A 27,738-nucleotide genomic window follows, 5' to 3' on the forward strand; every position below is an offset into this window, starting at 1 on the left:
GAAAAAGATCAGAAATATTTATCGAACAAACAATTCAAAGCCAGTGTGCCCTGATTAAGGCTTCCTAAAGCTGAGAGAAGAAACATCAAATGAGGTACTCCTTTTATTCAACTTTTCTACGGTAATATTTTTTAAATTGTGGATTTGCATATTGCAGGATGGTTTAGAACTTGATGGAAAGTTAGACTTTTTAAAGACCTTTTCAAATGGGAAAGGAACAGTGTTTAAACAGTTGCGATTTGAAGGCGTAGACTTCTCTTTCGCCACGAGGAGGCTCTATTGTAACGATATTGGAAGAGTAAAACATTTTCTATACAAGTAAGCAACTACGTAATGCCAGGAGATACCGTCTATAGAAATAAACACAAAACCCCTTAACTGCAAAACCTGTTCCAGTTGTCCTTTCCCCTTTATCTTCTTTTTCCTCTACCTAGCCTTTTTCCTCCCTTTCTCTCCCTCCCCCTCCAAATTTGTCATGCCTATAAATGTGTGAAAACATTGTTTGCCAACAGATTTAAACTTTTACCCTATGAACTTTTAGGTTCCAAAACAGTTTAATTCTTCAGTACAGACACTTTAAGCATAAGAAATATATTTTTTTTCTGCTGAAAATATTTTACTAAGAAGTAAATAAAAATAGCTAAAGTAATATGAAAAAACCACCCTCAAGAAAAAGAGAACATGGCACCTTTTTTACTTCTTGCTGATAATGTATTAAGAAGGTTGAGTCTGTGCAGCAGTGCATGTGTTGTATTCCTGCCCTTTCTTTTATAGCAGTGTGTGCATATTTGGTTTAAATGAAGTTTTCTGAACTTTAGCATTTATGACAGCAACAAACACAACTGACTTTTTCAGAAATAGTTTCACTTTTTTGGTTTGTTTTAGAGAGAAATAGGACATGACCTTTCTTCTCCAAGAAGCAGCAGTAAAATAGACAAAATCTGCACCACATCATATAGTTCAGATATCATCAGGATCATTTCGTATCTGTTGAAATTTATTATAGCAGTTGAATTTCATGAAGGCATGTGCAATGTACACCTGTTTTAAAACCAAGTAACTAAGTACATGCACAGGTTATATGTCGTTTTGGCTAAATTTATTAAGGGAAAAAAAAAAAAGAATACAACCCCCCCACACCCCATCTAGAAATTCAATTAGCGCAGTAATGATCCAAAGTAAACAAATATTCCTCTAGATGTACTGGTAACCTCTTCAGCACTCCTTTTGATAGCACACAAGTTGTTGTTCTAAGCTGTTATTACTAGCATGTAAGGAGTGTTTTCTACTTTGGGGAAACTTACTGGACAGATAGAAACCAAATGTCAGCAACATGCTGAATGGTACTACGTGAACATCAGGTAATCTGTGACACTTCTGTTAGTTTGGAAACTATACAGATAGTAACAATTCAGAAGTTTATATATGTACATGAAGCTGTTAGTATGAATAAAAAGTAGCGTAACTGGCTTATTTGTTATTACTGTTTAAATAACAACTGGTTTTGTCTTGGTGCTTAGACTTTCAAGCAATTTCCACATCTTCCTCCACTGCCAAGGATCCCTCTTTGTCCAGAGCTTGCTGAAGAATTCAGAGACCCTTCTCAGAATCCTGATAGTAAAAGTGGCTTATGTGCAAAATCCAAAAGGGCTTGCACTGTCATGGACCCTTACAGAAATTAATCCTAAGTCTGCTTCCCTACACGGTTATGACTTGTATCTGTTCCATGAAAACCTCAGCAACAATTCTGCATCGCATTGGAAGAAAATAGGCAAAGTAAGGGCTTTGCTGCTTTCAGTGGCCTGCTGTTTATCACAGGTTATCATCCCAAAGAAGTACTACTTCGTCATTCAATGAAAAGATATATGTGGACATTACAGACCATTTTGTGATATACAATCTATAAGTCCTTAAAATACTCTTTAGGAGACCCAGACTACCTTAACGAGTGGTCTACTATTGTTCCACTATTAAGTACTATGTTGTTACTTGCAGTGAGTTTTGAGCCAAAGCATTATTTGTACTGCAGACAGTATTAATTTCCTTGTTTCCTACTTGTTACAGTCTGTTATGAACTTTATTCCGTTAATTCTGTAAGCTTGTTTCTACATCCTTGAAAACTAAGTCTTGTTTTTAAAACTGATTTACTTCCACACTTTCATCTTATTACTTCAGAGGGGATTATTACACCTATGAAAAATATAACAAAATTTTAAGCTTCATTATTATATTTCAGTGGCATTGATGAACCATGATTTTAGGGAACTTAGGTCTCTTCAGTGTTTGGAAAGGTAGTGGCTCATCTTACTCCTGTTTTTAGAAATTATAGGAGGGATTCTTTTGTTTTGTCTGTTTAGCTAAATGGTGCAAGCTTCCACAATGCTCAAGACAACACTGCTGTAGTCCCTCCGTTATTTTGAAGCCATTAAGAACCATGTAAAATGAATTGTTGATGTAGCTGGGGTAATAAAATAGTTAGTGCCTAAGCAGCACAGTTCCTATCACCTACAATGTTGGGTTGTTTTTTTTTTTAAAGGTATCTCATAGCAAAGTAGTGCAGAACTTCATTTTCTCTTGTCCTGGATGGAACACATTAAAAAAATACATTATTTTTTTTTAAGTATATTGACATAAATATTCTAGATTTGTTTTCCAAGATTGTTTCCTGTACTTGCTTTTAGATGCTTACTGGCCATGTAAAAAATGCCAAGGTAGATTCACAGCTGCTAGTGAATATTTTAATAGCTTGGAGTTTTCCCTTTTGTTCACTATGATTAGAAGGCAGAAATTTTGTGGGGTTTGGGAAACTGTTTCTGGGCAGTTGGGGGTCCAGTGTTTTGGATCAATCTGTACAAACCAATCTGCGTTGTTACCATCTCGGTGCAAACCTGAAGCTTAGACCAGAGCAGATACAGATGTAACTGGCCTGTTTCTAACATTATTTTCGCACATGGTCAAGGCACTCGACCTCATCTGAAATGCCCAGCTGTTTCTGCAAATGATGAAAAAAATCCCCTTACAAGTCAACTACTTATCAGAGCATCTGTGGATCTTGCATTACTTGGTAGCTATTCTTCTGACACCATACACTTAAATGTTGAATACACTAATATTTTCTCTGCTTACCCTGGAAGGTCTTCAACAAAGGACAAAAATAACCAGCTTGCGGTTCTAGTACAGGCAGGAAGAATTTAATTTTACCTGTTCACACAAATACTCAACTACTTCTCATCCAACATTGTGTAAATATATCCCAAGCTTAAAGACAAGGTCAGATTGCTAAATGTATTGAGCTTGCTATTACAGTACAAGAATTTGTTTTATTTTTATGTACAGTTTCAGAATATATAAGGCATAGAAAATGGTATATTTTAAAGGCATATCAGGTAGAAAGAATATCCTAAAATGTGTTTGTCCTGTTAAAACTCTAGTTCAAACTGGTTTGGCATTTGTTTTCTTGGTATACAGAACATTCCCATCCATTCTATGTGGTATCATGTATATGCTGCTGTTTGTACACCATGGTGTGCGTGCTTTTCACTTCTCATTAAAGGGACAGAGCTTTTACTGTGGAATTAAGCTGTGTGTTCATGTATATATACATCTTTATTTTAAGTATTTGCTCTATAAATGACCCGAGTGTTATCAAGGCAAGAAACTGAAGAAGCATCACTTCCAAGTCAGTGGCTTAACAGCTTAACATACAATTTTACAGGTCTGTCTTCTAGACATGTTTCAATCTATATTTGCTTAAGAATTTCCCTTACTATTTCATGTTTGAATAAAACTAGCAAAATGCCTAGACTAGCTCTAATAGTCTATCTACTTTCAACCTTAAACCTGCATCTGCTTATTTAAGACAGATTCTGCTTGCTAGCAAAATTCAGGTTTTGAATCTGAAATGTATTCAGCAAACTGTAGACACACTTTTTTAAAAAAGTAGGGTAATAATTCTTGAAATTGAGGGCATTCCCAATAAGAGAAAAAAAAAACCTGACAAAATACTAGCATCATGTTAGACTAGTGAGAATGCATTTTGCTCAGATTGATTTGGGTTTTTTTACTATTATTACTACTTTTAATGTGTTGCCCTGCTTGCTCATCTGATTTCTTGACAGTCTTGTTGGGCTTTCTTTGCTCCCAGAAGACAAGTAGTACATGCCAAAGCATTTTAGGATGTTCAGGGAACAGAGATGGAACTATACGACCTATACTCATGTTGGAGTCAGTTTGTATACAGTTATGCACCTGAACTTTTACTTTGTGAGAAACCAAGGATGAATTATCTGAAGGAATGGGTCAGACCATCAGTTGATATATAATGCAGTAAGTATCGATGCTACTTTGTGATAACGAATTTCTTCTACATTAAGTGCCAGACCTCATTCAAAACCTATTTACTTTTTTACTGCCTGTGTATTGGGCCAGCTGTAGTGAATATACTGAAATAAATAAATGGTTAGCGCTTTTACAAGGTCAAATCTATATTTAAGCATCAAAGCTGTGGCTAACCAGAAAAAGCCGCTTCATTCATTCTCCACACTGATCTTCCCAATTCCAAAATCACCATTGGGCAAAGCCAGTATTAGACTGCTGAGCAGTTAAGCCTGGTATTACAGTACAGATTACTCTCACAAAACTGTTGAAAAATAAAAATCACCAAGTCATTTTATCTTGAAAAACTATCCTGGGATTAATAAGCATAGTAATTTCACTGATTTATTTAGTAGAAGTGTTTAGTTCAAGTAAAATCTACAAAGGAATTTAGAATGAATTTTTTAAAGGCCAATTTCCTAATGGGCAGACTCAGGGAATGCTTTTGTACATGATATATTAGCCATTAAATCAATCTCTATATAATAAAAGTCTGGTGTAATAAACGTGTTGAGTTTGGCTGTAAAAACCAAGATTTGGTATTGCTTGATCACCAATTTGCTTAGAAATTTGAAGATGTAGGCAAGGTAATGCTTTTTTTCCCCTTTTCTTCCTTCCAGAAAGACTGCACAATGCAAAAATAAAAATAAAAGGATCTAGGACTTGAGTGGGGTATTTCTTACTTCTCACACTATTCCGGTCCGAAGTTGCGCAGTGAATTTGCTGGTAAATTCTCCCACCAAAGGATCTGTATGTTTAAATTAAATGTGAAAGAGAATCAAGAGAATCATTTGCTGGATTACAAAAAGGAGTTTTTTACTTTCGCAAAGCAAGTGGTTTTAATAAAAGCTTGATGACACTTACTGCACATTATAAACAGCAGAACACTAGTCCTCTGCCAGACAGACGCACCAAGTGCAGCTTTGGGCTTTTATATTTGCTTTTTCACTGTGATCTGGGCCTTATTTTTTATTCCCCCTGTATTTAACCCATTCCAAAGGGATACATCTGGTCCAGGAATATAGTTAGCATATTGCTTACAAATTAATTCGCACAGGCTTTATTTGTAATCTCCTAGAGGCCAGGAACAAACTGTTAATGTCTAGTAAAGGGAAAACCATTTATGATGATGAAATATGTAAAAGAAGCAATTTGGCTCTGTCCTGCTCAGACCCCTGACCTGTAGGTGCCAGACATTCCATTAAACCTGCCATTTTTTAAATTCTGTTTCATATCAAGAACACAGTACATTTTTAGAGAAACAATACCTTTACTACAAAACCATGTAAATGATTATATACAAAATGGTTACTGGAATTTGGTTTTGTACTGTAGTGACAGAAATAACTAGCTGCTGACATTTATTTACGCTTCCTTAATACTAGGTACATAACCCCACTGATCAGAGTAAAGGCAAATGCAATCCAGGCTAAGACGAAGGAATAGCCATATTGGCCTTTAGAAACTTCAGTGCCATAACCATTGCTCTTGTGTAGTTCTTCGTGCCTATCTGTATAAATGGAAGCTGCAATCATAACACACAGACCTGGAGGAGGAAAAAAATAGTAATGTTTAGCATCTTAAAATATTATCAGTATGCATAACAACTACTCACTGCCTCTCTTCTGTCAGCTGCTTCCACCAATGTCCTTTTCTTGTAGGCACTCATTTTCCATCCTCAAACTAAACTGGGAGCATTTCAGGACACATATTCAGTTTTTTTGGCATGGATTAAATCTGAAGTGCTGTTGTGTATTTATGTCATTTGCAGTGAACACAAAGTGATTCTAAACATCTGGACAGTTTTAAAGAGTAACAAAAAGTTAAAGGAATACCTGCCTGTGACAATTAGAGTTACTTAATTTGTTCAAGAAGTCCAGAATCTCAGATTTCTTCCCTCCAAAGTTTAAATTACTTCATTCTGAGCAGTGATGTTATCCATGTTTTAACTGCCTAAATAGTACAGAATGGAGCAGTTCACTGTTTAAACAAATATGAAGGATAAGCTATGGCCTCAAGCGCCCTACAAATTTCTCATGCAGCTCATTCTTTTTGAAAACTTTTTCCCCTTCCCTTTCCTACTTTCATGTAAATATCATTAAAGTCACAAGTGTTGAAAAATCACTCACATGACAGGAGCTGGATAATAGAGGTTAACACAAATCTTTCTCCTTGTTTTAGACGGAAGAGTTGAAGAATGAAAACCAGAAATGCCACACAACAGAAAATAGTAGATAGGATCATGGTGGCCTGAACAGCCTGAATTGATTGATATTCTGCAAAACAAAAGCAGCCTTGATTAAAAATACAGTTTCTCTCTTTGCCTACTCCTGCGATGAGTAGAGAAGCAGAGCTATGTTCTGTAAGCAGGAGTTCAGCAGACAGAGCAAACCAGTTGTACATGCATTGCCTAGGGTGGTTCTTCTCTGCTTCCTTGGTATTAATACAGCCAGTGGTTTAAGGACTTTTAAAAGCGTTTCATAAAACTGAATAAAAATACCGAAGAGATTATTTCTCCCACACCACATCCTTTGCTACCATCAACGTACTAAAAGCACAGTGAAACTGCCAGGTGTCTCAAATAGCTTACAAATGCAGACCCGAGCCTCTCACCAGACCTGCAGACAGCTCTATCCAGTAAGATGTAACCAGACAGGATATCCACGCTCGGCACAAAAGATTCCTTTGATTCAGGTTTTTTGTCCTGCCAATTACTTCCCCATAACTAGGAGCTAAAGTAACCAATAAATGTGGAACGACATGTAGCTGCTTTGTGTAACTTTGCTGCAACGATACAGACAAGCTAAGCTATGTAGATAAGCTCCTCTCCTCTAGCATAGCCACACTGCAGTTAGTAGGTCTGCGAACAGCAGACATACCTGGGCTACTTACAGTCTAGCTGCTTTGGGTACCTGATTTCAATGAATGCATAGTAATACAGACATCAAATGCAAATTTGTTAAATTCGTGTTAGCTTAGATAATGCCTGTGTGTAATGGATCATCTCATCTCACTGCAGCATAGATAGGCCCTAAACCAACTTGATGCTCGGAAAGCAAAGTTACTTTATGTGTACATGGCTCTTCAAATCATCTACCTCTTTAATACACAAAAAGATTGAAAGTGTAGAAATAAAGTAAATGTAACATTTTACAATTTATTTATTTTTTGTAAAGCAGGATATTGGGCTGTGCTGTATACTAAGTCCTGTTAAAACTCCAGCCTGTGTTCTGTCTTTCTTCCACTTTCTCCCCCATGCCTGCACGCAGCTCAGTTCAATTCTGAGGCAAATTCTATCACTTCAGCCACACTTTCAGATGACTTCACTGTTTTTACCTGATCTAATTTTTTAAGAACTCTTTAGCACTCATTGTTAGCTGTTTTGTGTTTACTCTTGCACTGGGCTTTCAAGTGCACCTGACAGTTCCCTCTGTTTTCCTCTTAGACAAACTGTTGGAACAGTTTTTAGAAGACCTGAGTAGTTAGACCATGCAGATTTTTTAACAAATATATCATTGCCCCTGCACATTTCCTAGCGATTTCACCAGATCTCCTGCCAAAGGAACTGACATAGGCATGGAGAGACACTCACCTCTGAACTGATCAGTAATAGCCACACAGGTGCTAGTATTCGTGGCACATATTCTCCAGACATCTGTAGAAAAATTATCTCCTACCCACCAGGCCTGCAAAATAAAAGTAAAGGGCTCTTCCAGGAAAAAAAAAAAAAAAAAACCAACAAAAAACCCCCACAAAACCCCCTAGTTGTCCGAGAGTCTCCTGATCATATACATCAGCTGCAACTAATTTCTGTTCATTTTTGATACTTAACTGCTCGAACTAAAATTGAGGTCTAATGGCATTTTGGAATAAAGGGTACATCATTATTCACATGTCATTTTCATTTTAGACCTGTGTAAAATAGAAAAGGGAATGGCAATCTTAAACAACCCATTTTCCACTGTTTGGGCAAGAATTTTGGATAGTCAGTGATTGCTCACTCCTTAAGATACCTGGACAAGATCTGCTTTGTTTATCTGGACCCTATTTAGGATGCACAACTCTTTAAAAGCACAGCATTTTTTAATTCACAGAAAATAGCAGGGTATACATCTACGAAACAGAAGCCCTTTATAAATTTTCTGGTTCCTGATACTGAATTGAATTAATCTCAACTTAACGTAGCTGTGCTGTCAATGTGCAAATGCAGTATGTAGATTATGGCATCTGACTGGAAGTGGCTAGCGACAAATTAAGATCCTCCTGTGGTATTTCTATTTTGATATTTTAACATTGAATGCAAAATGGTACTACAGTGACTGAACAGATTTTTACGGTAGCCTGGGAAATGCCAAGCACTCCACACAAGTGGAATTTCCTCAGGAAACCCATTCCCGTTCCGATAGCTACCCAGGCCTTTGTTTTGACCAGAGTTGGAAAAATATGACTTTTAAATATGACTCCTGGTAGCATCTGCTGCTTAAATAGATGTTCCAGAAACCTCACAACTTACTGTGCAGCTTTGCAAACAATACTGCAATAAAAACTAATATATTATGATAGTAGGCATATGTGTAATAGTAACACTGTGTTTTAAGAAAAAGCATTACTTTCTCAGGATGACATTAATTTGGATTTTGCAGTCCAAGTTCAATGTATTATTTTTCAGCTCTGAGCACTATATAATCCTTTCAGAGTTATGTTTATGACTATAAAAAGCCTCTGAGGATGATAAAATCTAATAGAAGGTGGTTACACAGTTTAAGTTTGTAATTGTTTAAAAGTAACTAATGACAAAAAGCAGAATGCATAGGATTTCTATAATAATTTGATTTGTATGTAGCAGATTTGAACTAACAATAAGTTGTTTTGTTCACTGTCCCAGCTTTCTAAATATTCAAAGGAGCAGGGTAAGACAACCTGCTTTAGTGCTCAATAATGACCTACTTCAGTGGAACAAATTAACTAGCTGACTGAAAGGTAACATCTGAGTTTGTACAATTTTGCAATAAAAAGTTGTGGGTAATACATCATGTTACTTGGAGCGTAGTCTTGGAAAAGACTATGGGATTCAAACCAGCTTGACTGACTATGGTATTTTCAGCAGACAATTTTTTAATCCTAAAAGCCTGTACAAACACCGAACCTCTTAGAGAAAGACAGACTCTAGTGCACAGTTAAAGAGTACCAATCAGGATAGTGGGCTGTTTTGGAAAGAGGAAAATTCAATTAAGAGCTGGATGTAAATATGGGAACGTAAATTCTTTCTGGTCACAAAAATAAAAAGGAAATTTGAAAAGAATGCAAGCTAAATTATTCTAAAACTTTGTGCTGAAACTGCTTCAACTGAATGGAAACAGATAAACTCATGGTGTCTCTTTCATGCTTTAAGTGGGTATCTTGGACAACCACTTCTGAGGCAAAGCATACCTTGCCTGAAATTATCCCCACGCATTAATCATGAGCTGTTTGATTTCATGTACTTGACACAAAAGGACAAAAGATTCCCCCACACACACTTCCCCTCACGTCTAGCTGAATGAAGTCCCATAGCTCTACCTTGCAATCTGTAAATATACTCCCTGGCCAAGTATGTCACAGGTGAGAAGATTAGCTGCATAACATGGGCTTATAACATGATGCCATACAAATGCATGGCATGTACTTGTATAGTCTTATCCATGTATACCAGCAACATGCGTATTCAAGGCATTTTTGTTACAAAAAGGTATAAGGAGTGCCTAACAAAGTTCTGTGCTTTCAATAAGCAAGTTGAAGACTACCAGAGAAGAGTAACTTCATTTTTATGAAGCAAAGAAACACTTGTGTGTTTGAAAGAAAAAGAGAAGAAATGACACTTACATTGTCAATAGTTGAGATGAACAGCAGTGCTGCTGAGGTTATGTGAAACACAATAATGAAAGCCAGAAGAATCAACATCCTTGATCTGTGGAGGCTTTAGTCTGAGATAAATCTGTTAAAAATAAAAGCATATATGAACAGTCTTGAAAAGCTGTCAACGGATCAGCCTGTCATTACGCTATTTCACCGTGGCTGTGAGTAGTCAAGCCCAGCGTGAGTGTATTTCAGAGCGAGGTGCTGTTAGAGTCAGGAACATCGTATGCACTGTGAGCCCACAGCACGTGTTGTTTCTCCAGAGATAAAAGATTTCACTTAATCAGACTTTACATCAGCATAACAGCTTTCTGTTTGTTACATGTGATACGTAACTAGCATCGCTGGTGTTAAAATGAATCACAATTTGAAATAAAGCCAAGAGGTGCATTTTGCAACCTGCCAGTGGGATGGCTGCAGTGAATAAACACAGAGGGAAGCTCCTTTCTGTGTGCTTCTCCAGCAAGGATATAACACTCCTTCATGTTGACTCTTAGAGAAGTACTTTTCAAATTACAGCCTCCTTTGCATGTGATGCTAGAATTTCCACTGGCTATAGTAAGGTCTTGTTTCAACCATGCTTTCAAAGTAGGAAGAAACGCAGGTTTCGAAAGGATGCTTGTAGAACAAAGTTAAGTGCATCAGGAACTACCTCCTAGATTCAGTAACAGCTTTGTTGTACCTTAGGTCCCATATAGGTTGCCCTTTCTTTATATAGTTACATGTTTTATCCATTGATGAATGACTCGGGGCTACCATTTTCTCCAATAAATTGCTCTGACTGGTAGGGTTGAATAAACCCATTAATCATGTAGTAATCCAGTTAGTCATTTTATGTTCAGTCATTTAATACTCTCTCTAGTCTACCTATTATCTTCATACCTTATCTAACCCATTTATTACATTTCACATCTCAAATGAAAAAAAAATATTCTTATGTACAAAGGAACTACAAACTTTATTTGAACTGGAATCCCCAAGAAATCTGTGGGCATATAACAAATAAGTTAGGGAAAACTACCATTACTAATACATAGAAATGTTCAATTGCTTGGTATATCTCTTTTTCTTCCTGTTGTGTAAAAATGCTTGCCAATTAATATATGCTATATTCTGTAAAGCATCTGCAGTCTTGCAAATATTTTTGTTGCATTTAACATGCACCATTCTGTAGCGTTTATCTGCATGTTATCACTCGTAAGTACATTAATGCATGTTTCTCCACTTCCTTTGCTTTGGACACATTCTCTTATGTCAAATGATCCCATTCATGTAACACAGCAAATATCTAGAAGAAAAGGCAGTTATGATTTTTTTCAAGACATCCATGATTTTTTTCATGTCTAACCCTCTCTCCCTTACTGCCATTTATTAGAATCACAAACCACATGCAGAATTTAACCAAATGAAAGGACTACTTTGACAGCATTTTTAAAGCAGCTCCACTGGCATTTTGATGAGGTCAAAATACAATTACTCTGCAAAACTTTAACAAAAAGATAACAGACAGCATATAAACACGCTGAATAGAGACTAGAAGTTCCAGACTAATCCTTTACGTCTACACTGCAGTATAGCGTTACACTGCAGTACACCGTTATAACAAGCACAAAGCCAAACAGTATTAAAGTGCTTTTGAGAAAATGAAAATTGATCGGATAACCTTATATCCAAAACTAATTGGAATGACTGTATGGGAAAACTAAGTCAAATCCTAAAATATGGAAAGCAGCTACTCAAGTTTTTATTCCTTCTCATTTTCTCACTGTTAAACTTTGCCTTCTCAGCCACAACAAAGAACAGAAGTGGTAATTTCCTCCAAAGAGCCAATTCTGCTGTATGACTCAGGATCCTCTGAATCTAGTTCTGCTTCTAGAAATGTCATTCATGGTTCTCTATCGAGCCTTTCTTGAATGAAAGGAAGGAAGAAGGAAAAGAAGATATTTTGTGGTTTTGTATAATGCCACATCAAAATATTTTCATTGTGAAATGTACGAGCATTCACACAGGACTCTCTTCTCTTGCGGTTGGGTTTTTTTCTGAGTTTCATTTGTTGCACTGATGGTATCTAAGCAGACAATAATGCAACAGCCATCTGCCATATAAGGAGAGAGAATCAAATTGTACTCAGTATTCTTTTGAGAATAACAATACAATTTCATCTTATTACATGAAGCATCATAAAGTAAGAGAGTCAGAAAAATGTAAACTAATTAAAAACAATCTTGCAAAATCAGGACTTGCCAGCACTGAAAAATCCACTTAATCCTTAATCAAGTGAATGTTTTTGTTTTGCTGCTTTCAGCCATAAACAGAAGTGTTTCAAACAGGATAGATAAACGCGTATGGCTGATGAGAAGACATTTTATGTTTTACCCAAACGAAGCCAAGATTGAATGAAAGAGCTTTCTGTTTTGTCTTTACAAAAAAAATAAAGGACAGTAGGAATAGTTTCATGTTTCTGTTCTGAAGAACCTTCGTAACAGCCATTTTTAGGTACTTCCTCCTGACTTGCTGGTAATGGCTCCCTTCACGAGCTGCTACAGCTTCTGTGCGCACAGTGCTACAACAACTGTACAGAGATACGGGAATTAAATACACTGGGGGAAAGGAAGGAGACAGACCAATTCCAAATAATTAATACCAGGAAAAGACAAGAAGAACTTGTTACTCAGTCTGTCGTGCCTGAGCAGGGAACCCAGAGGGGCACAGAAAGATCTGTGGGCTTCAATCACTCCTAGCAACTTTCTCTTCCCATGGAGACCAAGGCTGGTTCATCACAGCCTGCACAAGGAGTAATGAAGGGAAGAGGGTCTTCCAGCTGAACTCTGTAATCTGTGCGCAGGAAGCGAAGAGCAGCTCCCTTCTTCCAAGATGCAGCCAGTAACGATGCAGAAGCTCCTACAGTAGCTGCGTGCCTCTCAGGGCAGACATACTGGACTTCATCTCTCAGGGGGGACTATTAGCCACCAGTCCTCTTGCACTCCAGACAATGCTGGAATTGAAAAGTTTCTTTTGGAGACTCAAGATCCTCCCACTCCTTCAGCAAGAAGCTCTTCCTTCCCTGATCCTCTGAGGACAGCCTGCCTGGGTACCCCCTAGCAGCCGGCAGCTCTCTTCCTCTCTCTATGAGCAAGGGAAGGACACAGTTGTTTTCACAGGGAGAATTTCTGAAAACGCTGTTTGCATTAACATTCAGAATGCTTGCTTTGATAATTTATTACTAACCAAACACTTTGGTAACATCCTATTCTGCATACTAGCTAGCTGTAGCCCTCTCTGTTTCTTATTCACCGTTAACTGTTTCTCAAGGGCTCTCTTCAGGTTCACAATTGTCCCCGGTTCGTTTAGCAGCAGCTGAAACTCCTGTGGAAGCTTGCCGAACCAACAGCATGCCACCTGGCAGTGGCTTTTGCTTTGCTCTTTCAAAACAGAGGGTACGTGCAAGAACAAATAAGCTAGCATGACTGTTTAACCTGGTTGAACTAATTCTGCTCAACAGAACAACCAGCAATTTGGGTTAGATTAAAATCCTATCATCTCTTACATTTAATTTGTGCAGTCACAAGAAAGTATTGCTTAAAAGGGGTTGTCAATAAGAACAGAAAATACATTTTTAAATCACATACATTTGGGAATCTAGTCCTTTGTACTATTGCACTGAACAAGAATCTGCAGACAACTATATTAAGAAGATGTATAGAAATGATCAGACTCTTCAAGTAAAACTTTGGTATCAATATGTAATGTGATAGGGGATCCCGTAGTATTTTTTTCTGTGGCTGTTTTGCAGGTTTGGAAGCACTGGCCTATTATCAGTGCTAATACATGCTACTATGAAAAAGTTTCTTGCTCTTACAGGAGTCTTGCTCTTAAATGAACCATTGCTCAACTCTTCTGTTTCGGTCTCTTGATTAGAGATAAGCATATTTCTACGGACCAAAAAAACCTTCCTGGGCAGAGTAATTTTTTACTTTCTATCATTTGAAGTAATACACACTATGGTCTCAAGTCAAGTGATTTTCAAGTACACTGCCTTTAGGCCTGGATGAAGACTGGGATGATGCAACAGATATTGTTCATCATTCCCCAAAGTGGTTTGAATTGGTTTGAATTCTTTTAATAGTTTTTACACACACACACACACGGAAGAAAAGCTTTTTGGACACACTATAGTTGTCTTTTAATAGAGATGATGGAGCCACTCTTCTCAGAAGTACATGATGAAAAGACTAGAGGCAACAGTCACAAGTTGCAACAAGGAATATTCCAATTGTGAAAAACGTATTAATTATATTCATAATGAGCACGATTAAGTACTGGAACAGGGCCCAAGAGGCTGTGGGATCTCCATTCTTGGACATCTTCATAACTTGACTGGAGCAAGGCCCAGAGCATCCTGAACTAACTCCCTGCTTGGAGCAGAAGCCTGGACTAGAGACCTCCAAAGGTCCCTTCCAGCTCTGCTCTCCTGTCAATCCATAGCTATTTCAGAAACCTCCCTGTGCTGATCTCCAGCAAAGCTCTGACAAGAGAGAACATAAAATGTGACTTAGCTCATCACATGTGACATAAAAAAAGATTTTGGGGTTATAGTAAGAATGACATTGGATGTCAACATGAATTCTTCAATTGCAAGCCTCAACATTTAATACCACTTGTATGTTTTAAGGCAGAAATGTGCAGGTACAGCTGAGTTAGAAGTGCAGACTGCCACTGAATCCAAAAAGAGTAAGTTATGAGAATCCTACTGAACACATCCAGATTTGCTGTGGTAATAAGGTTTCCCACAAATGCTGTTAAGTTGCAGAATACTTACACAAAACACATTGAAAACAAAAGGCCAGTTATATTAACAACAAATATTTTTTCAATTAGTGCAGAAGAACTGTTTGTGGGTAATACTACAGTGCTACCTTATTTTGCACAGGGAGGATAAATGCAGCAGTCACACTTATCTTTAATCTTTTCAGTAATGCAGACTATTGGAAGCAGTAATTTGCACTTTTGTTATGAGAGCCTAATGTGCTTTACAAGAGGTGGCTAAGAAAGGCCTCTGCTATAATCTTCTAGACATGCAAAGGCAAGTACCTTTTTACAAGATAAAACAGTACAATGATCACAGAACTGCACAGTAAAAAAAAAAGTATCCAGCCCAGGGTTCCCAGCTTTTCTGTATTGTAGTAAGCAAACACATCACAAAACTGGATTGCCACCTATGTCAAACTCCACACCACCACCCCAAAAAAGTCTCAGTTTATCTTCAATGTAACATCTATCTTCAATGTCCAGCAGTACAAAGAAACATGCCTATTTGAATTTTTTCTGCTGTTTTGTACAGCAAGCAAGCAAAAAGGAAAACTCTGTTTCTGACAGTTCTTAGCAGAAGGTTTATCGCTACTTTCCAGTCCAGATGTCATCTCCGCAACCCATGCTTTCATTTCTTCCCATGCGGTTAGATTCTGCTGCCAGGCTCTTTCTCATGTTTATGCATACTTGATTTTTGCAACCAGAGAAACGTGCATAGTACAGTGTGTTTATCATGTGCTCATCTGCATTGAGAAGGCTAAATCTTATCCTACAACATTGTCTGCTGCCCCCACTTCCTAAGATCAAATCAGGTTTTTGTATCATCTTCATCTGAGTCCATGTATGAAGGAAATCTCAACACAGACAATCCTGGGTTATACTCCTAGAACCATGGTGAAAACACTGCAGAACAGCTCCTGCTCTGTACAGACCAAGGCTGGAGGTGTGCAAACTGCTCATCACCCACATTTAGTGTGCTGAAGACACACCCAAAAGAAGGGGTAGAGGATCCTGCTAAACAAGTTACCATACCTGCAGCTTTCTGCACTGAGATTTTTCACTGCAACTAGAACAGCAGGTCTTTGGGCCATCAATAAGCATTTGATTCAGCTGAACTTTCTTGAGGTCACTGGTGTAAAACTGAATCAAAGCAAGCTGCCTTAACTATCAATTCTTCTGCCCCTTGGTGCTATAATTAAGTCTGTATATGTGAAATTAGAAGAAAAAGCTTGTATCCTGGTGGCATGTGAAGTCTGTCATCTTGTGATGCATCATAAGATGTTTGGATTTACATGATAATCACTTTGTTTTGCTCAGCGTTCTTGTGCCACATCTCATGGTGTCTCATGACAGAGAACTCAGGAGTTGGCTCATGTTTTGCCTGTACCATTGTCTCTAAACATGCATAAAATTCCCTGGTTTATAAGGAACAGAGTGATACTGTCAACTTTTTTCTTTTTTTTTTTTTCTTTTTTTTCTTTTACCAGATATGAAGGGTTCTGTTTTTCTTCTGTGATTCCCAGAACTGGAACCAAAAGTGAAGTAAGTTCAGACAGCAGATTCTCCCAAACTAGCAAGAACTTTGAGGATTTCAACAATCCTCTAATGCCTAAATATCAAACAACATAAAGGACAAGAAAATCAGGAAATTTCACACCAAGGGAATAATTATACCAGTTGAAAGAACTTACTCCAATTTCATTATTCTTTCTGCCTGAGTTAATTTAACAGTTGGGAACACCGACATTACAAGATACAATTTACTGAGTGATATTCCTTAAAACAAGGCAGATAATATCCAAACTCTTACACTTTCTTTCTACACTTTTCCCTTCCAGTGTTCTCCCAGCTGACTACTGCTCTGACCCTACTCACAGTCTGTGGTATCTGTACATTAATCCATCATTTGAGTAATTTCCATTGGATCACCTGTCTGTCATTTTTTGTTGCTGCGGTGTTAACCTGGCCACATGCCCGAGCTGCAAGGCTGGTCTGACACGGGTGCCCAGCACAGCAGCCCATCCTCACTGTCCTCAGGGTTTCTGCGCACCCCTGGGTGTTGCTGTGCACACACCCCAGCTGTGACACATTTGGATCCTTTCCATGTCAGCTACAGAAGAATCCTTCTATCATGCAAGGAGAAGTCTCGAAAGGATAAGCACATCCTTGTACCTTTCTTTCTTATTTTTTTTCCTGTGTCATCAATGCTTATTGGAAAAGAAAAGAAAATATAACTAAAGCAATCTAGTTCTATTTTAGATGATGACTTGGGAGCTTTACTTTAAGGAACCAGCCTTTTAAACATTTCATAGGACAGGAGTGCTAATCTTGAAGCTAACATTGCATGCAGATTTATAAATAGCATGCAAAGGTTTTGCTGCCAATAATCGCTGAAAAACTTATTGATAGTTCTCTCGTGCATGAAGTGAGCTGCTAATGTTAGAGCTCACAGGTGTACAAACTACAGAGAAAATGAGCTTTCTTTTTTATTAAAGTCTTATTTACAAGTGTCATTTGGTAATTAAAAATATAGATCTACCAACAGATGTGGAAGTCTCTGTATTTCTGCTCACATACTCTCTGTTTTCAGGGAATCAAACATATTGTTGAACTGGACCCTATTCTTCCTGTTCAGGTGTAGACTCAAATTATAATCTGTTTTCATGCTCAGGTATTACAGAGCTAACAGTCAATGCAGAAACAGTATGTCCTCTTTCAGCCAGTGATCTCTTTAGCCAGCTAGCAAACCTCCGAGAAGCGCTCATGGGAATGGGAACCCGGGAGGGAAGAGCAAAGTAAGAGTAACAGTCTACGCAGCAGACAGGCTCCCACCCCATTTTTTCCTGGTGTAAGGCTAAGCATGAAGAACAACGTATGCTCTTCAAGAAATAAAATTTCAGGCCCCTGCTTGATGCTGGACTTGGAATCAAGAGGGCCAAGTGTCCCGTCAGCCCCCAGATGGCACAGACACCATCAGCTCTTTTTGCTTGTAAGCAATTTGTTAACTGAGAACACACTCAAGCCCGTAGCTGTTTGTGCTGCCTATTTTATGTGGAAGGAAGAGAGCTTCTCACACTTCCAGCTGCTTTTCAAAGTCCATCACAAAGCAAGGAAATCAGAAGGAAATGAAACAATGTTCCCTGCACACAATCACTGTATGTAGGCAAAAAAAAAATAAATAAATACAGCAAAAATTAATTCACACCACTTTCTAGAGCTCTATTTGAATTACGTTTATGCTTTTTTAACTCAATGGCAGAAAATGAAAGTAGGGTCATTCTGCCAGATCTCGATTTGTTGGTGCCCTTGCAGCAGGCTGTGTTAAGACCCAGCAACCTCCAGCACAATTAAAGCAGTTGGCTGCTTCTATTTTGATAATGAAATACAGGGGCTTGGAGACAAACTGGCAGGATATGGTATGACCTAGTTTTTATCTAGCTTCTTTCAGAAAATCTTGCTTGCAACCAAACCCCTGAGGTCTGCTTTTTCTGTGCACCAAGATTAATATAAATGTGCACCATAGCTTAATAAAGCCTTTTGTTATTAGGGTGGTTGGGTGTTTGTCCATCCTGTTGGTACTGTGTGGGACTGCCTGAACAATAGTAAACTTAGAGTGAATAAGCTCATGTTCTTGGCCTACCTATCACCTATGCGTGAGGGGATACTGAAGCACCCTTTCAGCATTTTCTGAATCTACTTCATAAACACTAAATCTTAGCTCCTCCTCAGAAACCCCACCTAGTTACCAAAAGACCATGCTTACAGTTAGGCCGAGCAGATTTTCCCTGGATTCCTCTGTTCCTTCTTACCCTGCCCTCCTCATTAGATCTATGCTATTAAGCCAGAACTCCAAAGATTGGGAAATTATAACCCTGCTATCCCATATGTTTCCAAACAAAAACAAGAAAAAAATTGCAGAAAAAAACGCAAAGTGCTAGCTTTGAGTACTGAGACCCAAAGAAGCTGATGTTTCTCTTTTCTTAGGAATGCTTTTAATAAAGTTTTGACCTAGGGATGCCAGCATTGCTGCCACTTCTGTAACTGTGTCGGTCATTTATTTGCAAACAAGTTTGGACTTGGTTTAGACTTGCCCTACCACTCCTTTCACTATGGCCCTACTGTGTGCACTGCACTGCAGAGGGAAGTCACTCTGCCATGAAGCCTTTGTGGGCAGACTGAGCAGAAGAAAACAGGCAGGACCTATGGGAAAACACAAACACAATGCCCTGTTGCAGGGTGGGGAAGTGGCGCTTACAGGGAAAATGAGCATCTTGTGACATCTTACCTGAAAATCCTAAAAAATAGCCTCAAGCTTAAAAGATTCAAGAGAGGTGTGTTCAAATACTCCAGCAAAACCTGGAAGAGAAATGTAACAGACACTATACGCTGAGAAGACAATTTAGCAGGTACAGGAGCCAGCTACCTGCACTGACAGACCCTCGACTACAGGCATATTTGAATAATAGTCTTTAAGCCTTCATCTTTTCAAAACTGCTCTTTAGAGGTTTTTGTGTGTTCAGCAGAAACAGAATGTTTGTCCTCCTCTAGCAGCACCAACCAGCATATTCCTCAGAAGTAAATCTTTCATATATTCTTCTTTTTCCCTAAAGCACTGTTTCTTGTAACTGCACTTTTATGCTAGATAATTATTATCTCAGATTTAACCTGTTCTATGTCTGCTTTTAAATCCCAACACAACCCACAATGGTTTAAGGTAGCCTGCCTTATTACTAAATAACACCTGAAATGGTTACAATTCGTCTCTAATTCCCATCATAGCCATTGTTTGTGCCCTCCACCGTCTGCTCGTCCACCTTCAGCTTATGCTGGGAGTCACATGCCCTTGGAAAAATGCTAACAAAAACTGGTCTTTAATGAAAGATACCCCATGGAAGCAATCTGTTCAAGAGATCAGTTCTCAAAGGGCACATATTGTTCAAATTACCCAGCAGTAATCTGAAAGAAGGAACTGCTTGTATACTGTAGTTTCTGGTTTCTTGCAAAACATAAATGTATTCTCTCAGCTTTCACAGAGGCATCTGCAAAACATGTTACAAAATGTTTGTAACTTTGGAAGTATGTATGGGTAGAGCTTAATTGTATGCTTAGAAATTGAAAAAAGCATACATCATTTCAGGCATTCAATGCATCCTCTTTGTTCAGCCAGTTTGCTTTAAGTTGTGCACCAGATATCACTTCAGTATAAACAAAGTTGTGGTATACATTAAAACGTTCTTAACAATCAAGCTGGTCTAAAAGTACTATAAGCTTGTTTTCCTAAGCTAAACAAGGCAAGAACTTCTCGTTCTGACTTGTTCATTTTCAAAGATGAAGACAGACTGGCGATATACTTGCTTGCAGGTCAAGGCACACACATGGAAGGAAAAAGAACTGTTTAACCTAAAGATGAAAATAAATGGCTATAAATCAGGTGTGAGCTCATTTAAGATGGAAATTATAACTCTTAGAGCTGTCAGGTTCTGGAACAACCTTACAATCACTACAGCATGGGAAAAAAAGACCCGCCTCCACAAAAAGGGATTATCCAGTGATTATGCTAGCAGGGCAGCAGACCTGGTGACCTGAGAGGTCGCTCCAGTTCTGCATTCCTGTGAAGGCTATCCCAACAGTTTCTTTGAGGTCTCCGTATGTTTTGCAACATGCTTTTACATGATACCCATGCCCTCAGCACTCTACTGAATTCTATCCTGCCTTTTAAAGACTTCAGGTAATACTGAGAGCAATGCTGACTGTTGATCTGTACAGTGGAGTAACACAAGTGGTGATCATGGGACTGGTGACACACAACCAGCTTTAAGGGAGGATTCATTTCTCAGGTGGGTGGTAGACCTACCAAGAGTGAGCGAGGCCTGTCCCCCTTTTCCGAGGGTGACCCAAGGGCCACCGTTGCCTCCCGGCACTCAAGAGCAGTGGTCAGGAACCAGAGAGTCTCTGCAGCCTGCTGGCACAGCCCTGCCTCTGGCTGGGGGAACCAGACGGCCGTTCCATGGAGCTGGGACGATGACATGGGGTGTACCAATAAGCTATTCGAGCTATGAGAAGCCTCCTGGGAACCTGCCTCTGAAGCAAACAACTGAACTGAGGTGTGGCCTGGCCTCACCCCTGCTCAATCACTGCGTGGCTAGATTTTGGTGTCGAGGTTGTCCCTGTTCAATAACTCGGCAGGGCAGGGAGGGACAGACCAAGTATAATACCAGACCTTTTCATCAGGTTGACAAATTAAATGTGTCCTCAGTCTGATCCGATGAAAAGCAAAAAAAAAAAAAAGCACACCTGCAGCCTTAACTCTAGACGTTAATATAGTTCTAAGAGCACATCTCAGACCCTGAGCTCTACTGACTACAGACTGCTGCTTATCCAGAGATTATTCCAGATACAACAGAACAGCTAGAATGATTTATGTTGTTCCACCTAATTAACCAACAAATAAAGGCAGAAAAGGTCTGTCTTTCCAGATTGAAAGCAATGCATTTAATTCAGTTGAAACGAAAGCTGATATTGTTTTAACTTTTGGCAGATGCTCTATGGAAATTGCTAGCAATTAAATGTGTTACATTCACTGTTGTAAAATTTTCAAACGGCTTGTTTTGATTTGGCTTTGACTAGCTCTGTATTGAGAAATTTTGGTTTTGGTTATTTCAGAGTTTACACATCATCTATCAAGAGTGTGAAAATACATCTGTATTGACAGTACAACAGTTGGCTATAAAATAAAAAGAGCAAACTCTTCCACAACTACTACTATTTTGTTTCACAGCAATACTGTAGCATATGATTGGATTTAATACTCAGCCTACCTTCAGAATGTAATTTTTACATTCTAATTTGTAACTGGCGCAATTAAAGTAAAACTTAAAGGTTGCCATGTGAACTTTACCAGTTCAGGCAGAAGGATTTCTAACACTTCTTTCATTGCACAGTTGAGCACACTAGTTGCACTGCTCTTCTACACTCTGGCTGCGCTAAGGAAACAGAGCCCAGTCACCCCGTGCTACTACCTGTGTCAACTTTGCTCTACCCTACAGCTCCACCTCGACCAGGCTGGCTGCCCGTATAGTGCTTGGGTCGCTGCAGAGCCACATCTCTTCGTACCAGCCACAGTGCCAGGCAAAGGCTCCACCAAGTATGCTGACACGTGCTAAATGGGCAGGCTCAGCCAGCTCTCTTCAGCTCTACATTAGACTCTCCTTGCAGTCGCTCGACTTCAGCTTGTTTCTGCGTTTGAATTAAGCGGCTGGTTTGTTGCTTCCATGGATTGAGAACTGTCAGCCGTAGAGACCAAATGAGTCTGCAGACTGACTGCAGAGACCACCATCAGCACATGCCACTCAACAAGGGTATCTGGAGACTTCCAAAGTCACCTTCTGCCTGGAAGAAGGCCATAATGTTGTTGTATTTCAGGACACTTAACACCTGCATTAAACACCTGGCAGAGAGTTCATACTGCCCACCTTTGGCTGTTTGCAGCCTGTGCAATTCCAAACACAGTGTGGTGCTTAAGAATCAGTGAAGTAAAGCATAAATACATATCCTATAGCCATCTCTAAGGTGTGTTTGAGTCAGTCCACTTTCTGCCCCACCTACAGACTCCTGTGAACATCTCTACACAGCCAGAGGGTTGTATTTTAAGGTCACACCCAAATTATGAGGCTTCACCTGGCAGGCACATACCATCATTAAACCTGCCCATGAAACTTCATAGGCAAAACAAAAAGCTGTAATTACATTTTCCCCATTCAGTGAAGAAATAATAATTCCTTTGATGGATGTATTCAGGCCATCAGGCTTGCTCTTGAATCCCACCCAGCAAGATCTGTTTTCTAAAAATTAAGATGCTTATCTTTCTAATGAAGTTATGAGCATCACCTGACATATTGAGATATATTTTACAAAATTATCTTCTCTCCAAAATAGTAAAGCTTTCAACAAAAATAGCAAACACTGAGACCCCACCACAAAGACCACTGGTTTGCTTTGAGCATCCAAAACAAAGCAACCCTAACAAATGTTGAACAGGTCCATGAATGGAATTCCTTAGTGCTATGCTTTGTTTCCCTTGCCTTCCCTCTGACACCAATTTGATCTCAATAAGAGCTGTGGATTCCCTTCTACTTTCAGATTTGGCTGTGCTGAAGTATTGCATGGATTTTATATAAAGTGCTTGGTACACTTCAGAGTAAATCTCTTTCTTATCAGTTCCTATATAACACAGTGCCTCATTCTGCTGGGTCGTCTTCCAATAAGAACACGGCAGTAGGACCTGGAAAGTACATCTTCTGCCAGCTAGCAATAGAAAAGATCTTGTCCCCAGAGACCTGCTTATCTCTTTAATTAAACATATTCTTGCACTGATTTATGTGGTGGTGTCATGTCTTACATGATGCTCAAGACACAAATAGAACATGAAGTATAAGTGGAAAACCAAAATATACACAAACCACTCAGGTGAAAAGGGAAGAGTCTCCTTGTGCTGCCATCCATCTCATTTTTAAATGGACAGGGAAAAAGCATTATGAAAGGAGACAGGCTATGACTAATATACTTAGCAAAAGTGGAGAAAGGTCTTGCTCCTCTAAATATCCATGTGGGACTCATCAGTACAACATTCTTCTAATCATTGTAGGAACATCAAACCCAACATGGGAAACAACCTTGAGACAAACAAGACAACAAAAGAAAACCCATGACAATGGAAGTAAGAGGAAGATATAAGGCAACTGTGAAGTGAGTGACGCTAATAAATCAAGGGGTAAAAAGTGCATTAACTGAAAGCAGGTATAAGATGAAGGTAGAGATGTTAATTTCTTTTAAGCAATGTTGGCCAGAAACAATAACTACAGCATATAAGAATTGAGACAGAACCCTGGTCTAAGAGAATAATGTTGCAGCAGCCTTCAGTCTTGACCTGCTCAGTCTGTTGAATAACTTCCTCTATTAACAAGGTTTTAAATCTGCGTAAGCAAGTAGAATACACTGTTTTTCCTCACTGGCAGATCCACAGCATAATCAACACTGTTCAGGTGCTTTTGACAGAAGTCTTTCCAGCGACCACAAATAAAGAATACACCACCAGTAGTGTCTTGTCTACTGATAGTATGTTGGTTTTATTTTAAATGATATTAACAGACCATTTTCCTTCCCAAATGAGCATACTAACAAGAAACTGATCACCTCCTAAGGGTTTTCATGGTATTACTGCATTTCACCTTGAGTTAATGTTGATGGCTATCAGCAGAATAATTCCTAGTTTCCTGGCTGGGCAGGCAGCTGACCTCTTAACATCCATGTCAGCCATGCAGCTGACATGATAAAATCTGTACACATCTTTATTCAGCATGGAGGATGAATCTTCCCCCAGGTATCCCAACAGTCTAGTCTCCAACTTTCTTCTACAAGTTCATAAAGGGATGCAGAGGATAGCAAGAGTTCTTTTTTTTTTTAATGTCTTTGAAGCACAGGTCAAGTCCTTACATCTTATACTGAGTAAACTCACATCAGCTTCTGCTGAACATGTTTTCCATGCACCTTTGTTTCCAGTCCCACTTCGATTTTACCAGCTAGGTAAGTACCTATACCCCAGCTGCACTCCTTAGCATGGCATTTAATTTGTCACCCACTCTCTTACTAAAAAGTAGCTGGACTCTCCAGTAACCCGCAATTCACATTTCTCCCCTCGCTGAAACTCATGCCGAGTACTCCCCCACCACTTGTGCCGGTTCCTGCCTGTCCATGTCTGCAGCCACCTGCCATCTCAGTCCTGGCAGTCCAGCCTCACAGCTCTTTTCCTGAACCACTCTACCCTGCCTGGACAGCAAAGCCTTCAAAATCACCATCAGAGAGCAGGTCTGGATGGAAGAGTCATTACAGACTATTTTATTTGACAGAAAAAACATCTGCTCAGGCAGGCGAGAAGGCTTATTTTACATAGTTAACATACCAGCACTGTATGTACAGAATCTGAAAGTAACTGAAGAGAAAGCGCTACTTTTTCTTTTTGATGGAGGTCAGCCAACCATAGCTGTTTACTTCCAAAGTTCCTAAAGAAAATAAGCAGATCTAGTGTGTATTTTACAGCTATTCGGTGGGTTTCTTCACAGCCCTGTTATCAAGTCAGAAGACACTTCTGAGACGCTCAACTGCAATAATTGCTGATCATTTACATATTATTGCCAGGTGTTGGGGGAAAAAAGACCTTCCTGCACCAAGTGAACAAAGTATTTCTGCCACGAAATTAACAGAGAGGCCGAACTGCAGGTTTCTTGGTGGCAGCGTTCTGTGAGGTGGAGCAAGCCCTGGGTATGTCTGCTGAGGAAAGGGCAGCAGTGCACTATTCTTCCTAGAGATGCCCAAACAAGGAGCTGAGCTCTAAAATTCAATACTCGGTATTACAAGCAACCCATGTTACTGAAAGCTGCCTGTCTGGTATCTGGCACATAACCTCCCGGGTGTAAGTTGGACATAACACATAATAAAAAAACCACCAGTGAGAAAGACAGACTGGCTAACTGAAACTGTAGTTTGACTCAAGTGGAAAAACGTTTAACTCTGGCAAAAACTTCACAAACCGAGATCTGCACTGAATTATGTATGAGTCTATTTTCCTTCCACTAGGGGGGGGTCAGCTGCCAAAAACAATCAAACGTTACTGTAGTACACGCAAACGCCAGAGTACATTAAAAACAAACAAACAAACCACAAAAAAAAAAACAACAAAAAAACCCAAACCCCCAAACAGAACCCAAACCAAGGCACCAGAAACTATCGCTGCGGGGACAGCGAACTCTCCGCTGCTTTGCCCCGCCCGGCCTCTCAGTCACTTGCGCTGCGCCCCGTTTTCCCGCCCGGTCCCGCCGCCGAGCCGACTGCGCGGCTCCCGCCGACGGAGCGCCCCGCGGCGGCCGGGCCGGGCCGAGGCAGCGCGGCCGGGGCCGGGGCTCGCCCGGGGGGCGGCGGCGGCGGCGGCCCTCCCGGGCCGGCCTCAGAGCGAGCCCGCCAGCGCCGGGAGACGGCTCCTCAGTGCCGACATCAAGTTTGTTTCGCAGTAAACAAAACCCTCGGCTTTATCCTTTTCCCCCTCTTCCTGCGGTTTCTCCCTCCCCCGGCGGGCAAAGCCTCCCCATCCCGCCGGCCCCCGCCCGCTCACCCCCGCGCCCCCCGCCCGGCCGAGGCTACTCACGGGCGCGGGGCGGGCGCGGCGCGGGGCCGGCGGGCAGCACTCCGCGCGGGCTGCGACCGTCTGGCGGCGGCTGCCTCCCGCCCGCCCTCCTGCAGAAATGATGTCAGAAGCGAACTGGGTGTGGAAAGAAAATAATTTTCGAAAGTGCCCCTCAGCCGCCTGCGAAGGCGGGGGGGGGGGGGGGGGGGGGGGGGGGATGAGTGTGTGTGCGCGGGGAGGGAGGGAGGGACGGGGCGAGCACGGGAGAAACTTTTCCCCGCCCGTTTCCACTCCGCGGCGGGCGGGAATCCAGGCGCGCCGCCGCCCGGCCCTCCCCGGGGGCGCCCGGGGCCGGTCCCGTGAGCGCTGCCCCGGCGGCGCCCCCGGGTCGCGGCGCCTGGGCAGGGCGGGCTGAGCCCCGGCCGGCCGGGATGCCGGCGAGCGCTCGTCCCGCTCCCCGGGCGGCCCCCGCTCTCCGTCCCTGCGGCGCTGGCTGAGGCGGGAGCGGGCCGAGCGGCGGCCCTCTCAGAGGAGCGACCGCTCCGTAGCCGGCAGCGGAGCGTGCGAGGCGGCGGGGGCTCGTCCCGCCTCGGCACGCCCGTCCCGGGGAGCCGCGCACGGCGAGGGGCGGCGGTGCGTCGCCGGCCGCCTGCCAGCCTCCCGTCGCCGAGGGCAGGGGAAGGGGCAGGAGGGACGGTGCCTGCCCGGCGGCAGGCGAGGGCTTTCCCCGGGGAGGACGGGGGCAAGGCCCAGGGCGGAGCGCCCCGCAGGAGCCGTCTGCCGAGGAAGGGAGCGCCGCTCCGCAACGCGGCCGGGGCGCCTTCCCCGGGGCCGGCGGCCGAGCCCCGCGGGGGGTCCCGGCACCGCAGGCCCGGAGAGGCCGGGCGGGCGGGGGGCGGCGGAGGAAAGGCGCCATTTCGAGCTGCCGGTGGCGGGCGGCCGCGGCCCGGCCGGGGCGTTGCGTAACGGCCCCCGCCGCGGGCGGCAACGCGCTTCTCCGCGCCGCCTCCCGCCCCTCAGCGCCGGGGTCGGCCGCCTGCGGGGGGTGGGGGGGGGGCGCGGCGGCGGGTTCCCGCTCCTCGGTGGGATGGTGTGAGCGGCTCCCGCCGCCGGCCGCGCCGCTGAGGGACGAGGCCGGGGCCGCCTCGCGCGGCAGCGAGTGCCACGGGAAGGAGAGCGTAGGAGCGGCGAGACTCGGCTCGCAGTGGTCCGTCTTTTTCGTCAAGGAGAAAAACTTGTGTGTGGAGAGCTGAGGAAAGCTGTCTTTATAGAGCCGTCTCCGGGCAGCTCAGGTGAGCCCCAGGGGTAACTGCTCGCACCTCACGAACCTCCTTTCTCCTGGAGGGGTTCGCCAACCACCAGCGCCGCAAGCGTCAGTAAGGAGCTGTGTCCCTTTTCAGCACAGTTTTCGCAAAGTCCGTGACGAAGAAGACAAAATGGTGACCGTCACCAACTGGGCGATGCTATTTGCTCCTACTCGCAAG

General features: G+C 41.6%; 1 protein-coding gene across 1 annotated transcript; it reads right to left on the bottom strand.

Moving 5' to 3' along the window:
• Positions 1–896: 896 nt before the first annotated feature.
• EMP2 (epithelial membrane protein 2) lies at positions 897–26,585 on the bottom strand. Its single transcript, XM_049835525.1, has 5 exons — positions 26,276–26,585; positions 10,237–10,348; positions 7,967–8,060; positions 6,504–6,650; positions 897–5,920 (listed from the first exon to the last, which is right to left on the bottom strand). Exons 2-5 carry the CDS (start codon positions 10,312–10,314, stop codon positions 5,736–5,738), a joined length of 504 nt encoding a protein of 167 aa, XP_049691482.1. The 5' UTR covers positions 10,315–10,348; positions 26,276–26,585; the 3' UTR covers positions 897–5,735.
• Positions 26,586–27,738: the final 1,153 nt, after the last annotated feature.

The sequence above is a fragment of the Accipiter gentilis genome, chromosome 33 (genome assembly GCF_929443795.1).
Source record: "Accipiter gentilis chromosome 33, bAccGen1.1, whole genome shotgun sequence".
NCBI lineage: Eukaryota > Metazoa > Chordata > Aves > Accipitriformes > Accipitridae > Astur > Astur gentilis.

Excerpts from the sequence above, each read along its gene's own strand:
- EMP2 (XM_049835525.1), bottom strand. The coding sequence starts at position 10,314 with ATGTTGATTCTTCTGGCTTTCATTATTGTGTTTCACATAACCTCAGCA. Across the intron at positions 8,061-10,236 it reads TCATCTCAACTATTGACAAT|GCCTGGTGGGTAGGAGATAA; the intron begins GTAAGTGTCATT and ends TTTATTTTGCAG. Across the intron at positions 5,921-6,503 it reads TATTATCCAGCTCCTGTCAT|GTCTGTGTGTTATGATTGCA; the intron begins GTGAGTGATTTT and ends TTCCTCCTCCAG.